At 39.0% G+C, this 16,494-nt stretch overlaps 1 protein-coding gene and 1 long non-coding RNA gene across 3 annotated transcripts; one reads left to right on the top strand and one right to left on the bottom strand.

Annotated features, from left to right (window-relative positions):
* The first annotated feature begins 1,302 nt into the window (after positions 1-1,302).
* LOC149400101 (DENN (AEX-3) domain-containing protein) lies at positions 1,303-7,956 on the top strand. 2 transcript variants are annotated; one of them, XM_089611928.1, is made up of 19 exons: positions 1,303-1,805; positions 2,279-2,605; positions 2,726-2,911; positions 3,018-3,101; positions 3,266-3,325; positions 3,679-3,723; positions 3,810-4,009; positions 4,128-4,637; positions 4,827-4,953; positions 5,070-5,270; positions 5,397-5,486; positions 5,753-5,815; positions 6,067-6,141; positions 6,227-6,277; positions 6,363-6,440; positions 6,534-6,668; positions 7,061-7,168; positions 7,297-7,362; positions 7,600-7,956. In XM_089611928.1, exons 2-19 carry the CDS (start codon positions 2,318-2,320, stop codon positions 7,666-7,668), a joined length of 2,436 nt encoding a protein of 811 aa, XP_089468054.1. In that variant the 5' UTR covers positions 1,303-1,805; positions 2,279-2,317; the 3' UTR covers positions 7,669-7,956. The 2 variants fall into 2 exon arrangements, with proteins under 2 accessions (XP_089468054.1, XP_089468055.1); XM_089611929.1 differs by lacking the exon at positions 1,303-1,805 and adding an exon at positions 1,927-2,071.
* A 5,819-nt stretch (positions 7,957-13,775) lies between these two features.
* Positions 13,776-16,494, bottom strand: LOC149400102 (uncharacterized). The gene is made up of 3 exons (XR_016296756.1): positions 16,309-16,494; positions 15,460-15,573; positions 13,776-14,022 (listed from the first exon to the last, which is right to left on the bottom strand). It is a non-coding gene; the product is annotated as an uncharacterized LOC149400102 (long non-coding RNA).

Raw genomic sequence — 16,494 nt, forward strand, 5'->3', positions numbered from 1 at the left:
CGAAGAAGAAAGTCGGAGCAAGGACCCCAAAAGATGCAAAGAAAATCTGAAAAAACAAACAAGCAAAAACTGAAAAATAAAAGAAGAGAAATTTTGTAAGCTCCCTCCAGGAACACACCACCGCAGCGGCGGCCGGGTCCTGGAGGGGCGGCGGCGGCGGCGCCTTCAACAACTAGGGTTTGCTGTTTTATTTTTTTTACAGAGAGGCGAAACGCGTCGTCAATGCTAACTAAACGATGTCTCTATGATGCCTCATTTATAACAAAAATCCACCAACCTCATAATTAAAGGTATTTACAATGATTCAATGACTATTATTTACATCAAATAAGTAAAAAAAATATATGATTTGTATGATAACTCATTATCCTCAAAATTAAAACAACCGTTTTTTTTAAACAACCGCTTTGACTAATTTTTAGTAAATTCATAAACATTTGGACAAAAGAAAAAAAAATGAATGGGACTGTTTAATAATTAAAAGGTGTTAACTGGTATGTCTAAAAGTAAGGGAAGTAAAATGTCAGGAGTAATAAATGTGAATTAGGGATGAATTAATAGTATCTTAGGATTTTTATATTGTAGAAGTATGATTGTACTTTGTATTTGCTTATCTCATAATGCTAGAGAGAGCCGCATACAATAATATTAGTACACTCCTCCATCAGTCTAAAAGTGACTATGAATAAACTGTTGGTTATTGTATTAAGAAAAATGTCAACCAATAAGTTTTTTTTTTTATAACTTTAATTATGAATAAAATTAGATTAAAAAGAATCATTTATGTAAACAAATTGAATTAAACTAGTAGAGAATCGTATCATTTTGGTGAAATTGATATATAAAAAAAATCATTTAAAAACTGTTATATAACATTTTGTGGGTCTCACGCCCTCTCTCTCATTATCTTTATTCGAGAATTTGCAAGTGGGTCCCACTCTCTCTCTCTCTCAGGCATCAACAACGACCGTTGATTAATATCATTTTCGAAATCATTTACATATTTTTGTTCGCTCTCTTCCAGCAAAAAAAAAAAAAAAAAAAAAAAGTCCAAAAGCCTATGCATAAATCTAAAGAGTTCATTTTTGGAGTGTTTTTTTTTTACTTCTAATAAGTTTGGGCTTCATTTAACTAATCTTCAGTAATGTTAATATATTTTTTTTCACTAAAAACTACTTATATAGTTTTTGTTGTTGCTGCTGCTTGAATACCTATTTAGTTATTTAAGCGGAATAGAAGGGTGCCCAAGTAAATTTAACAAAAATATTTCAATAAAATAACTCGGTCAAAAATAACGAAATGAGAGAGAGAGAACTAGGGTGGGGTCTGTTAGAGGTTTTTTTTCTTTCCCAAACTCTCTTCTAATCTCAAACGTAATAAAAACTCCGATCCAAACAAACACGAACCAAGAAAGAAGGAATAAATTAACTGAAACCAAAGCATTTCTTTTTCTTCCCATATCTCTCTCTGTTTCTCCGGCGACTCGCACGAGGGTTTCGTTTTTTTATCTATAAACCCTTCCTTAATTATTATTAAGTTTAATCGTTTTCCGTGCTCTTCGCTTTTTGGGAGGACCTTTTTCCTAAACCATCACTACAGACGAGCTTTTTCGCTGTCGCTTAAGCTTTTCTCTCTCTCTCTCTCTCTATATATATATATATACATACACACACACTCGCATATATATATATATATATATATATATATATATATATATATATATATATATATATATATATATATATATACACACACATACATACGACCTTGTTTCGTTTGAGAAGTGCCTGGCTTTTGTTTCAAAAGTGAGTTTTTCATATCATTTGTGTTTTCCTATTTTTTCTTCTATTAAATCATTTCGACGAGGTTCTCTTTCTGTACAATTATGTGATCTGAATATTACTTCGTCTTTGATACTATCTCTCTCGACTGCTTCAGTTGCGAAGTCCTTGCTTTGAAGAGTTTTCATAGTTCATGATCTGTTTGGGTAAAAAGAAAAAAATCAGACATCGATTTCGCGCTGAAAATTTGCTTGAATCTACTACTCCTGGATTGTTACCAATAGCTGTAGGTAGGAATCGGAAACCTTCAAAAAAAAAGTTAAGAAACCGAGAAAATAAGTGTAACTCTGTCTCCGTGTGCTTATATTTATATTTTATATTTCTGGCTGGTAGGTAGATTTGGGGCGTATTGAATTGAATTTTGATAGCATCTGTTTTGTTTTTTTGATTGATAATTCTAGTTTATTAAGAGTGTCCCACTGGTTGGCTATATGCAGAAATAAATTGTTTAGGGGGGTAGGTGGGGAGATTAGAAAATGGCTAAGAGCGAGGGGACGGGAAGCCCGGGTTGGGGGGCTTCGTTTTTCATGCAGACGACGGAGGATGTTGCGAGGGCAATGGCGGCGGCGGCGGCCGCGGCCACCACGCCTTCGAATTCGCCAAAGGACGACGCTTCCGGCGGTCAAATTCAGAAATTGCACCGCCAATTCACGAGGTTCCTGAAGGGCTTTTCTCAATCGGAGGAGGTGAAAAATATTGCGTACAACCCCGAGGTTCTGACCAGCCTGAAGCGTCAATGGGCGAGCTTTCAGCTTCAGCACTTGGTAAAGCTAAAAGACCTTTTTGGATGTCGTTGAGTTTGAAGGAATTTTTTTTTTTAATTAACCTTTAAGCATACTTTAATCTTGTCTGTGATATTCGCACTTGTCTCTGTAAATGCAAAGGACCATAGGTCTTTAAAGAAGCCAACGAAGCTTTTCGAGAGCATGGTAGTTGTTGGACTACACCCGAATTGTGACATTCAGATGCTGGAGCGGCAATATATCGGTAGAAAGTCTGAAGGGTCTGGCAAATTGCGGAGCACGCTCAGTCAAAATCAATCTCGTGTAGAGCCCAATATTGAACCCCAGGTTGGTTGTTGTCAATTTTATTGTTAACTCATGTGAATATGATTGATTGTTTTGGAATTGTTTTGGGTGGTATGTATGAACAATGAATGCATTTATTTGGGTCCAGGTCTTGTTTGTTTATCCCCCGGAAAAGCAGCTGCCACTTAAATATAAGGATCTTCTTTCGTTTTGTCTCCCCGGAGGAGTGGAGGTTTGCTTTTTCTTTTATCTCCTTACCATTTCTATTTATAATTATATAGAAACCAGAGACCTACATAATAGAATTGATATTCCACAAATCGTTCCTTCAGATTATGGCAGCCAGCGATTGAAAATGTGCAGATAGTCCTGAAACTTTTTTTTATTCAATTCCAGGTTAATGCCGTCGAAAGAACTCCTTCAATGAGCGAATTGAATGAGATTCTTCTTGGGCAGGTATTACTTTCCAGCATCTGCTTATAATTTCAAATGAAAAGGGCTTTGAAAAATGGAAAAAAAATCTTCTTCTTCCATCTCTTTGGGGGGTCTATTCATGGCCATTCCCTGTTTCATCAAATTTACCATTAATCTCGAAGTGCCAGTTATGGATTTTAGTGGGTTCAAAGGCTTCTGAATATGCTATGCTTGCCAAAGAAACTTCAATTATAAAAAAAATAAAAAAATAAAAAAAGTTGGGATCTAGATTTTTTTTCTTCGCGAATTAATTTTGTTATCAGTTGTCTTGAATCCATAGTACTGATTCATGTATTGCATACAAAACTGACCTCAATGGCAATGTGATAATGCAGGAACACCTTAAACAAAGTGACCTGTCCTTTGTATTCAGATTACAGGTAAGATACAAGAAGATATATTTCATTTCTTTTACCTTTAAAGTATCAATACCTTTTGACATGGCTCTATGCGTCCACATTTATAGGTTGCTGATGATTCAACACTATATGGTTGTTGCGTGTTGGTTGAAGAACTTGTACACAAGCCGTCGGGGTTACTTTCCATGATTTCGGATAAACAACCATCATATCCTACTTTGAGCCGACATATGCTAACCACTCGAAGATGTTATTGCATACTGTCAAGACTCCCCTTTTTTGAGCTACACTTTGGTGTATTGAACAAGTGAGGAAATTTCTGAAATGTGTTAAAGAGTTGTACACGTTCTTGATGTTAACTTTTCCATGAATTTCACTCTCTTTCTCTCTCTCCCTCTCTCACATATTTGGCTAATTTACTGCAGCATATTCACGGAGGAAAGGTTAGAACGACTTACAAAAGGTGTTTCTGCTTTGGATTTAGAATTTCCTGAGGAGTATGGAACAGAGGAAAATTTAGATGAAAGTGCAGAAGAAACATCAGACAGTGCTTCACTGGATGACAAGAGTGCAGAGGACACGACCAACGGTTCACTCAGATTTTCTCAAATAAAAGAGGCTGATCTTGGCGCGTATATGGATGAAGGAAATAGCTTAGAGCATCAAACACCAGACAAGGTCGTTGACTTGTTGAAGAAACAAGCTGACGACGTTGACTTGTTGAAGAAACAAGTTGACGACGTTGTGACTCCACTTGATAATGGAAGCGAGGTTGCTTCAGAAAAAAGAGATTCTGGTGCTGATAATGAGGAAAATTATGATGTCTGTGTTGATGATGTTGTCGCAAATAAGGAATCAGTAGAAAGGCCTTTACCCAATGCTGTTTTGCCCCTCCTGCGGTACTATCAGTATGAAAGCTCAGAATCCTCCTCCAGGTAAATCAGTGAATCTTTAGCTTACTTCAACTTCAATTACAACTTTAGTACTTAGAATGTTGTGTGATTTCTTGATTGCTATCATGTTCATATGTTTTTTTTTCCATTGCCATCCCTTTGTGGAACTGCACTAAGGAGTGTCGGAGAGTGAATATATGTAACCAGGCAGTCCAAAACTGTTTTATGCAGTCTTCAGGATTCTCCGTGTGAGGATAGGTATTTCCGGATTGATGTTGATGATACTGAGACGGAAGAAGCATCTATTTCTGGCCAAGATGACTCTAATGATCTCTTAGATATTCTAGAATGGGCAAAGGTACCTTTCTTTTGGTCTATCTGCTTGGTTTTTGTCCTAATGCTTTTTTTTTCTTTTTTTTTTTTTAACTTGTGTTACTTCTTGAAAGTTAATTTTATATTTGTACACCAATACAGGCCAATAATCGTGGATCTCTGCAAATTATAAGCGAGTATTATCGCTTACCTTGTCCCAAAAGGGGTTCCACGCTTAGATTTCATCCTCTGGACCACTTGCACCCTTTAGATTATCATAGACATGAAGAAACTGTAATGCATGATATAGCAGGTTCAACTATTGATTTGAGGTCATGCAGTACAAGTTTAGAATATGCGGAGGTAACTTGTGATTGATTACAATTACTCTTTTTCTTTCGTCGACATTTAGTTTTTTTTTTATCCATGATTCTTATGATATATTTCTTCAATGTAAGACTTAGCATCATGCTACTGTTGTTCTCCCAGGCACGTAATGAACTATTGGTTGAAGAGGAAGCAACTGCACTATCTATATGGGCTATTGCCAGCATATGTGGTTCTTTACGACTTGACCATGTAAGTCATTAGTTATAGCTAGTAAAGAATCCATTTTTACGATTTTAATGCAGAACACCATATGATAAATTTCCAAGGATTTATTGAATAAAAAACTTTGTTTCTCCTTAAAAAAAATTAATAATAAAATCTAAGGATTAATTGCCCTTGTTTGCAGATTTGAATTATACAGACTAGTTGCATTTCTGATAATAGGAATGTTTTTCCCTACAATTATATCTCCTGCTATGTGGATTTTCATGACTAATTCTTGTGCAATTTTGCAGATACTAACGCTGTTTGCTGGAGCACTTTTGGAGAAGCAGATTGTGGTGATCTGTTCCAATTTGGTATGTTTAAATCTGCCTGGAGTCTATATCACTATGTTAAAATTATGTCTCGATGGATTGTCAGTTTTTTGCAAATTAATTCAATGGGAACCGTGTATGATAACAAGATGCTGCATGTTTGTAGACTATTATTAGATCATCGTCTCTGAGTGATACCTTTTTTTTTTTCTCTCGTTGGCTAAAGTCTGCAATTATATTATTTTCTTTCTTTTCGAATGATTAACCAGCTTTGGCATTAAAATACAATGCAGGGTATCTTATCCGCAATAGTATTGTCAATTATACCTCTTATTCGCCCATACCAGTGGCAAAGCCTTCTGATGCCGGTATGTATTCCAATCCGTGTATTAAGCATCTCGAGTTACTATTGTAAGTGCAATCTTGATATTGACCGTTTTTGTGATATTCCAGGTTTTACCAAATGACATGCTAGACTTTTTGGACGCGCCAGTTCCTTACATTGTGAGTTCAAAAACCTTTATTATCTTGCAACTATTCATTTATTGATAGTAATGCTTTTCCTGTTTCCACATTTCTGCTTCTGTAGGTTGGTGTAAAGAACAAAACCTCTGAAGTTCAGTCCAAGTTATCCAATTTAATAATGGTTGATGCCAATAAGAACCAGGTAAGAAAGCATCTTTAATGGAGACACAATCAAAACATTTCTCATCTTTCTTTGGGTATTTGGATTTTAACTGAGATGTGTGTGATTGCTCAGGTGAAGTCACCTACGATACCGCTGCTTCCGCAACAAAGGGAATTACTTTCATCTCTAAGCCCTTATCATTCAAAGCTTGTTGGAGAAAGTTATTTGGGGAAGAAGAGGCCTATATATGAGTGCACGGATGTACAGGTTTGATCTTTCTTGCTTTCGGTAGAAAGTCATTGCTGTTGCTTATTGCATAACTAATGTCCATATGAACTTGATATTTTTCATTATATAATGATGTGAGATCCTTGGAATGCGACTTTTTGAGTTCACTCATCTTGGGCCGGATCTCAGTATCTTTTTTTTTTTCATGTTGCTCGTTTGAGTTCGTGGGCGCTCTGATACCATGTGAAGTAACATATAGTTCCATCTCAAAATATTCACAATTAGAGAACCTTACCCATCATCTTATAAGTAGTAGTCCGATCCATTCTTTCAATGATGTTATTGGCTCTTGAAAAAAGTAGCTCCTTGCTAAATTTTTTGTTCATGGAAACGTAGAATTTGATAATTTCCATGGTTTTTATGTGGCGTAGGTTGAAGCTGCCAAGGGATTCCTTTCAGTGTTGAGAGCGTATTTGGATTCACTTTGTTCGAACCTCCGTTCCCACACTATTACAAATGTACAGTCCAATGATGATAAGGTTGGTTCGCCTTTGCATGTTTTGCAGCAGAATATTCTGTAGAAACTGGACACTGATCAGTCACGTTTTCATGGTAAATCCGGACTTTGCTTATGAAATCTATTATGCCTTTTCTTGAAAATGTTTAGGTATCTTTGCTTTTGAAGGAAAGCTTTATCGACTCCTACCCAAGTCGTGATCGACCGTTTATGAAGGTAAGTTCTGTCATTTCTGTTAGGTTTATAATTTACATTTGCTAACTATGGACCTTGTACTGTGAGCCTTTGAATACATACAATGGAATTTCTTCCGCAATATATAAATTGTTTGTTTTTTGCCCGCAAAAGATTAAAAATGTTAATCCATTACTCAAGTGCGTAGAATTGTAGGATATGCATGTTCATCTTGAAGTGTCTTAGTAACAAGAAGCTGATACCGATATTTACTTGCAGCTTTTCGTAGACACGCAACTCTTTTCCGTACATACAGATCTCGTGCTCTCTTTCATTCAAAAGGAATAATTATAAGATTTCGCTCCAGGTAGTAGCATCGAATGTAAGTTCATTGTTACGAGTTTCTCTGCAAAAGTTTTAGGACTCAGTTCAGCAATTATAACATTTCTGAACATTATTGTATATTTATAATGTGGAATCAAACATAGTCGTCCAGTTTTTGTAATTTTTTTTGTTTACACGATGCAAAGATGCGTTGTAACAAAATGAAAGAAAAAAAAACAATTACTGTTGCCCCTTTCGGTTTTGCGTAAAATTGATTACCTGGGACGACTGCATATATGAAGCAACAGAAAATGCTTAAGCAAGACCATTGGCATATGTTTTCTTCCGACCTTCCTCTAGTGAGGTTATATACTAAATGGAATATTCTTACTTGAATACCTCAAAACAATGTGTGACGTATCTGGACCGTAATAGAAGTTTATTTCGGTTTCATTTCAAACAAGAACATTTCGGTTATGGAAACAGTGGCTCACGTTCCTTCCAAACTATTTTTATTTTTTGTTAAGATTGTTCTGATTTTGGCTAGAATTCAGGCCATTTTTTCAATTATTGAGTAATCAAAATTTTGGTTCGCTCTCTTGCCCTAATTTACTCATATTGTTACCACGATCTACTTTTATTAAGATGTCAACTACAGAGTGTTATACTGGTAGAAACTTCAGAAGCAACTGATATTCTATAAAATAGTATTAAGTACTGATTTTGGGTCTTTTTATTATTAAAAAAAAAAAATAGCATTCTTGACGCTGATAGATACTAGGTCTACAAGTTTATTCAATTGAATGAGATCCGCTTTGATTAAAATGTGGTCTCCTACGTCCTAAGTATAGAGAAGAGACGACCAAGGTCTTGATGAGGTAAGTGGGCTCGTACTGTGTTTGAGAACTTGAGTTTGGCAGTGTGGGCTTCCTCAGCCATTCGTTTGGTGCCATACGAACAAGCCAAGCATAATGTTAGTCCGTCGTTTGCAGTTCATGCGTGGATGCTCTCCCATAGTTGCTTTCAAGATCGGGTAGTTGTTTGAGTTGTGCACTCGGGATTGAACCCGGGCAAACGTCTTGGTCGAGCGAAGTGTGGATCTAACCCATCCCACGGACCAATTATCCTCGGACGTGTCTAATGTTGGATGGAAAAATTACATAATTAGACTAAAACGTGCGTCACTTTTCATATCTCACTCATGTTTTTAAAATGTTTTGGAAGTAACCGTTTCTTTTTATTTTTTGCGAACAAAAATATCATATTAGTTCCAAATTTGATCAACAATTACTAATATCTGGTCAACGGTTATTGAACTCTAGTCAACAGTTATTGAAATATGATTAACAGCTTTTGAAATATAGTTAACAACTATTGAAATTTGGTTAGCAGTTATTAAAGACAAAAAATGGACACTTCAAAAATAATGATTATTTATGAAAACTAAAAAGCTCAACGGATAATATTGAAAAAAAAATACGAAAAACGGTTATTGAAGACTATTTTCACATGTTGGATTATATGTCGGTCATGTCCTGAGACGGCCTAAATCAGGGCCAAGCCGGTTGTGCCATTGGCTGATTTAATGAGCCTTACGATAGACTGTTGGCTTTAGGCGCTTCCTACTCCGGGCCTAGCGTGAGACTTTACAAGAAAAAAGATGATTGAAGCTAAACTAATGACATGTACTGCTTATTATTTACTGTAGGAAACTTTAGCCCTAAAACTGATAACCTAATCAACAAACTATCAAGATAACAAACACCACGAAAACAGAACTGTGCAAGAAAGTAAACAACACAACAAGATTACCGAGGTTCAGACCCAAATCAACAACGTGTGGACCTGCATCCTAATCCTCGTTGAGCTCCAATCAGAGAAACTCAGTCACTATCTTCAGTTCTTCGATTACACCCTCCGAATCTCTTCTCACAAACAATCTCTCACTCTCACAAGCAATATTCACTCAGTGTTTACAACGAACCAATTACAACAACTCACACAAGGAGCTCACGATCAAGGCGATCGAACAGGCTCTATTACACACTCAGAATATTCAGAGATGAAGAGAAGAATCACTCAAACCCTAGCCGAGCAAACATAGAAGAGATTAGGTCTAATGAATGAAGACCTCGGTCAAAGCTTCTTTTATAACACTCAGCATTGCTTGGATGAGTCTCATTCGTCGGATTAGACCAGATCCAACGGCAATCAACAATTCGCTCATAACACACTCGTCTCAACAGACTTAGTGTCGTTTATGTGACGACTTGTTACTACACGTCGTATCTGATCTAATGGGCTGGGCCTCCGGCAAATGATGTTGGGCTTCAAATCCAACAATCTCCACCTTGAAGTCCAACAGCCCATGCAATCGAAGTCTTCATATAGTGTCTGGCTTCTTCAACGATTATCATCACTCGGTACCTGCAAAACAATCATTCAATAAAGAGTAAGTCCAGGCAGTGCTTGAACTTAGCAACAGTCACAACTTTAGTTCCCATATCAGCTGGATTATCCTCAGTATCAACTTTACACAATTTCACAACATCAGTGGATATCAAGTCCCTGATGAAATGGAACTTGACATCCACATGTTTAGTTCTTTCATGATACACATGATTTTTGCTCAAGTGTATTGCAGACTGACTATCTGAATAGACCACAACATTATTCTCAATCAACTTAGCCTCTTTCAGAAGGCCTTGGAGCCACACTGCCTCCTTAAAGGCATCACAAACTGTAATGTACTCTGACTCTGTGGTTGACAATGCAACTAGAGATTGCAAATTGGATTTCCAAGAAATGCAATTCCTGCTCAAAGTAAAGCAGAAAGCAGTGGTTGACTTCCTTGAATCTCTGTCACCTGCAAAATAAGCATCTACATATCCAGTGAGATCAAAAGGTCCAGGTCTTTTGCAATAACACAGTCCAAGATCAACTGTGCTACTGACATAGGCAATAACCCACTTAAGGGCTTGCCAATGTTCAGGACCTGGGTTAGACATAAAACGGCTAAGCAATGATATAGCAAAGGACAAATCAGGTCTAGTGCTTATCATGGCATACATCAAAGAACCAATAGCATTAGCATAGGGAACACTTTCCATTCTGAGTATCTTAGCTCTAGAAGCTGGACACTGAGTCTTACTCAGAATGAAATGTGGAGCAAGAGGCATAGGTACACGCTTACAGTCCAAACTTCCAAACTTGGACACAACCTTTTCCAAGTAGGATTTCTGATGAACTTTAAGCCAAAAGTTCTTTCTTTTTCTTTCAATCAACATTCCAAGAATCCTCCGGGCTTGACCCAAGTCTTTCATATCAAAGACAGTGTTCAGCTCCTGCTTTAACCTGTTGATCTTCTCCACATACTTGCTTATAATTAGCATATCATCAACATATAAAAGTACATAAATAGGATCAACAGACAAGGATGAGTAATAAAAACAACTATCATAATTACTCCTGGTAAAGCCAATACTTAGAATGAAAGAATCAAACTTTTTATACCATTGCCTTGGGCTTTGTTTGAGCCCATACAGAGATTTTTTCAGAAGGCACACTTTTTCTGGGTGAGCTTTGTCAGTGAAGCCCTCAGGTTGTCTCATATAAATCTCTTCTTCCAAGTCACCATGTAAGAAAGCAGTTTTCACATCTAACTGCTCGAGTTCAAGATCCATACTTGCAACAAGGGACATCATGACCCTGATAGTCTTGAACTTTACCACAAGAGAGAAGATTTCTGTAAAATCTATACCTTCTCTCTGAGTATAGCCCTTTGCAACCAACCTGGCTTTAAATCTGGGAGGGTCTGTGTCAGATAGACCCTCTTTGATTTTGAAAAGCCATCTGCACTCCACCAGTTTCTGAGTGCTAGGTTTCTCAACCAGAATCCAGGTCTTGTTAACATTCAGAGAATTCATCTCCTCAACCATGGCTCCATGCCACTTAACCCTCTCCTTAGAACTCATGGCATCCAGGTAGGTTTCAGGTTCAGAGTTCTGGGTTTCATGAGCTGCAACTAGGGCTGTAAACACAAGGTCAGCATAAGAGAATCTAGAGGGTGTCTGATATCTCTCCTAGTTCGGTCTCTAGTCAGCTGGTAGGTTTCTAGACCCTCTTGAGCAGACCTCTCAAGCTGCTCCACCTGATCAGTGTGCTCAGCATTATCATCAGGCTCCTGATCAGGTGGGGCCTGGTGGCCTTGCTCAATAGGATCAGGCTCAGGGTGAGGGTCAGGGTCATGGTTTTCTGGATTGGTAAGCTCCACCTCAACAGGGTTGCCTAGGGTTTCAGGTTCAGGAGGAACACTAGGCTCGGTGTTGGTCTTACAAGGGAAAAAACTCTCATAAAAAACAACATCTCTGCTGATTATGATTTTAACCCCTTGAGAGCTCTTATCCCAAAGCCTATACCCCTTAGTACCACTCTGTTGCTGGTAACCTAGAAAGACACATCTCAGAGATCTAGGGTCCAACTTCCCATCCCTAGTGTGAGCATAAGCAGCACAGCCAAAGATCCTAAGGTGCCCTAACTGGGGTTTTCTGCCACTCCAGATTTCTATGGGACACTTAAGGTCAAGGTTCCTATTTGGGCTCCTATTGATAAGGTAGGTAGCTGTGGCTAAGGCTTCCCCCCAAAAGGATTTACTGAGACCCGAGGTGAACAGCAAGCTTCTAACTCTCTCTAGAAGGGTCCTATTCATTCTTTCAGCAACACCATTCTGCTGAGGGGTTGACCTAACGGTTCTATGTCTAAGGATGCCATGGTCCTTACAGAAAAGGTCAAATTCAGCATTACAGAATTCCAAGCCATTATCAGTTCTTAGAGCTTTCAGAGTTTTGTTCATCTGATTCTCTTCAAGGGTTTGCCACTCTTTGAATTTTGAAAAAGTTTCATCTTTTGTTTTTAAAAGAAAAGTCCAAACCCTTCTAGAGAAATCATCAGCAATACTCAGAAAGTATCTTTTCCCACCGTGAGACTCATGTGACTCAGGACCCCATAGATCAGCATGAGCATAATCCAGGATTTCCTTAGACAGATGAGTCCCAGTTGGGAAACTCTGCCTGTGTTGTTTTGCCATAACACAAGGCTCACAAAAAGGTAGATCAGAGATAAAGTCATTACCTAACAAACCTTGTTTGTGTAGGGCAGTGAGACCCTTTTGGCTCATATGGCCAAGCCTCAGGTGCCACTTCTGAGTGCTTGACAGATTTCCTTGAGCCACTGCTGCACAACTTTCCTGCATGTCAAGGGTAATGCCATCCAGAATATACAGACCAGCAACCTTAGTGCTGCTCAAGATTTTCTTACCTTCCCTGTAGACCATTAACTTACCCTTTTGAGCAGAATAAGTGCACCCCTCATCATCCAGGACTCCAAGTGATATCAGATTCCTCTTGAGTCCAGGGATGTACCTTACCTTGGTCATGGTGACCAGCTTACCATCTGCCATCTTCAGGGTGATTGACCCGATACCTGCAGCATCACAAGCATTATTGTTACCCATGTACACTATCTCATTAGAGACCTCAGAAAGATTGGTAAACCATTCTTTCTGAGGGCTCATGTGAAACGAGCAGCCTGTGTCAAGAATCCACTGATCAATCCTGGACTTGGTGGTCACATTCAGGACTTCAGAGGTTTCTTGAGCTCCACCAGAACTGGAGGCTAGATTGGTCTCAGGGTTCCCCGGGGGCTTGTTCTTCTCAAGCCACTTGAAGCAGTTCTTCCTCAGGTGTCCGGTCTTTCCACATTGATAGCATTTCCTGGTCTCAGCCTGGGTCTTGTTGTCCTTCCCCTTTCCTTTCTTTCCCTTTTCTTGATTTCCTGTCTTAGACTTAACAAACAGGTTAGATCCAGACTTAGACTTATGATTCTTGAGTTCTTGTTCTCGAGTCTTGAGAGCAGAACTGTCACGACCCGCGAGCGTCGTCACCTCGCCCGCAAGCCGCGACTCGACGGAACCAACATCACGTAGCGGGAGTATATCACATATGAATAATATAATGTAAACAAAACATTTAAAGTAAATACATAATTTACAAAACATATAATATACGAAATACGATATTATTAAAAGTGCGGAAACGTTTACAACAAAAGTGGTTATCGGAAAATCTCGGGAAATTTTTCGTTTTTCTTTTAGAACTAGAAGTCGTATATCGACCCTTATACATACATATATATGTACATAGAAGCTCCCGACTTTACATATATACACGGGATATTATTTAAGGAAGAGTCGATATTATTCAAAACATTATATATATAGAGGTCTACTTCCCGAGCCAGAACCCATAGCCCGTAGGTCAAGAGATACGCGTTCCGTCTCAGTTTCCTTCTCGGTCGTCTACATTGCCGCCTTGCCCTTATCTACATTACCAAGGGACATAAAACTATGAGTCGAATGACGCAGCAAGCGGGAGTCTAGCCTATGAAAGAAAAGCAGCTAATGCAAAGCATATGACGTGCGAACAAGCAAACAAGAATGCAGGATGCAGCTATCACCTAAAAGTGACTAATGAGCGCGCATCCTAGAATACTAGCCGTCCCGCAAGGTTATACACTCCACACTGCTATAACCTCTGGTCCGACTAGAGACCAGTTTTCAACTTCGAGCAGCAGTCGTCAACTGATCTAAGTTTTAACACATGTCTGGGATCCACTAGTGGTACTTCCTTCATCATGACGTCAGCGCCACTGGTCTCTGGCATAGTGAGCTCGCGAATCGCGACCATCACCCACTACGCCCCGGTGTGCTCAAGGCAGCTTCCGGTGAGTCTTCCAGCAAGCAATGAGCTCGCGATGCGCGACCTTCACCCATTGCTTCGAGTACTCGGCGCACGGACCGACATGGCCCGCCAAGCGCAAGTCAGGGACTTGTGAGTACCACCGACACGAGTTTAAAGTTTGGGTGCACTGCAGCTAGCAGCATACACGTTAAACTTATATACGGAAGAGCGTGACGGGATAAACCCCGAAAGAAATTATTGTTTCCCTTTGAAGCTCGTTTAGTGTTTTAAGTTGAAAGCTCGAAATGTGACTTTCGAACTCTCTACTCTCGATTGAATTTGAGAGTCTATCGCTCTTCCGTCCTCTCGATTCTAACCTACTTCCTAGAGTTAGAAGAGAAGTCTAACCACACACAAAGCAAACAAGGCTGGTTCAAGTTAGCGTTTGAACCTAACGGGCGAACCCGAGCTAAGGTTTCAAGCAAGAGTGGCCGAAGCCTTAATCTTCGAGTTTATTCATTTTTAGGCCTTTACCTACTCTTGTTTACTAGCAAGCATATGCACAATCAAGCAGGATTATACCCTTGGTAAGTAGTTGACTTATGTCTCCACACTTACCCGGAATTGTTCGATGGAACGCTTGACAAGTCCTGAAGACGTCTTGCTTCACACGTTCTTTGAGGCACCTGGCGCTTGTCGAAACGTCGGAAGAACTAGCATCCGGAGTTGAACATTCATTAGTTATTGGATTCGAGTTTACTTAAAGAGAGTAGGGTTCGTTGTCGGGATTAGAGTCGGTTCGGAATTCGAGAATTTAATTTATTATTCCCCGGTTTTTCGGAGGTTTATTCAAGACTCGCGTATCCCATATCGAGAGTGATACGAGATAATGTTCAACGAGTAATCACGAGTCTTAAATAAATTAAATAATCCGAAATTAAAAATAACCGAGAATTCCAAATGAATAATTAAATTAAATTCATAAACATTATTAAATAAATAATTCTAAATTATTTATTTAAATACTGAGAGTACATATATAAGAGTATTTAAACGCTGTAAGCGATTTAAAACTCACGAGTTAATCGAGCTTTATTTCGATAACTCTATCAACTTGAGATCTTCAGAGGCTAATCTCAACGCTCTCGACTCGTCTGGTTCCCGTCCGTCCGTCAATGTCTGTAAATCAAACCTGGAACCCAACGACGAGTTAACATCTTAAAACCAAATTCCGATATCACATAACTCAAAACCCGAACCCATAACTCAATCAAGCGAACTCAACATAAATCCAACTGACCGGAAACGACCACAAAACTCAAATCGAGGCTCAGAAAAATCACGAGCAGTGAGACCGAGCCAGCCAAAACCAAGCTCACGGTCACAAACAAACATAAGCTTTATGGCCAACACTAATACCAACCAAACAATCGGCCAAACAACATACTCAGCCAAAACAACCACTCAAACCAACATAAACAGGTTCTCAACCTATCATCACAGCCTCTTATTGACAGCAACTATCAGACTTTCAACCAAACAGAATTCCAGATAACAAACACACACGGCCAAGACAAGAATTTCAATGAAAATTCGTCCAAAAATTCAACAAAATTCCAAACAGCTATATTCATCAAAACCCAAGCTTCAAACAGGTTCAAAAACGTCTCAGAAACATCAATTGAAACGCAGAAATTCAAAAACCCCAAAACAAACCCTAGCTCATCACATTTTCGGCCAAATCCATACCAAACCAATGAAATTCAAATCCAATCCTTAAACTCGAACCATAAACATCAACAATCGAGTTCAAACATCGATTAAAAACAAACAATTTCACTGAATTCAATCCGGATCCAAAATCCCCAATTTTGAATCTAAGAACCCTAGCTCATGAGATTTTCATTCAAGGAAACGAAATTCTCACCTTAACCCGTGAGATTAGCTTCCTCGGAGGGTTCTCGCGTCCTTCCCGGTGTTTTTTCCTTGCTCCGGCGTCACGGCGGTCCTCGGCGGCGTCGTTCTTCTTCGACCCGGAGCGCGCGCAGAGGCTCGGTGCTCAGTGACGCGCGAAGGAGAGGGAGAGAGAGGAAGGCGAGTGAGAGGTGGCGGT

Source organism: Urtica dioica, chromosome 4 (assembly GCF_054948205.1).
Source record: "Urtica dioica subsp. dioica isolate 48M chromosome 4, U.dioica_male_clone48M_v1_H2, whole genome shotgun sequence".
Classification (NCBI taxonomy): domain Eukaryota; kingdom Viridiplantae; phylum Streptophyta; class Magnoliopsida; order Rosales; family Urticaceae; genus Urtica; species Urtica dioica.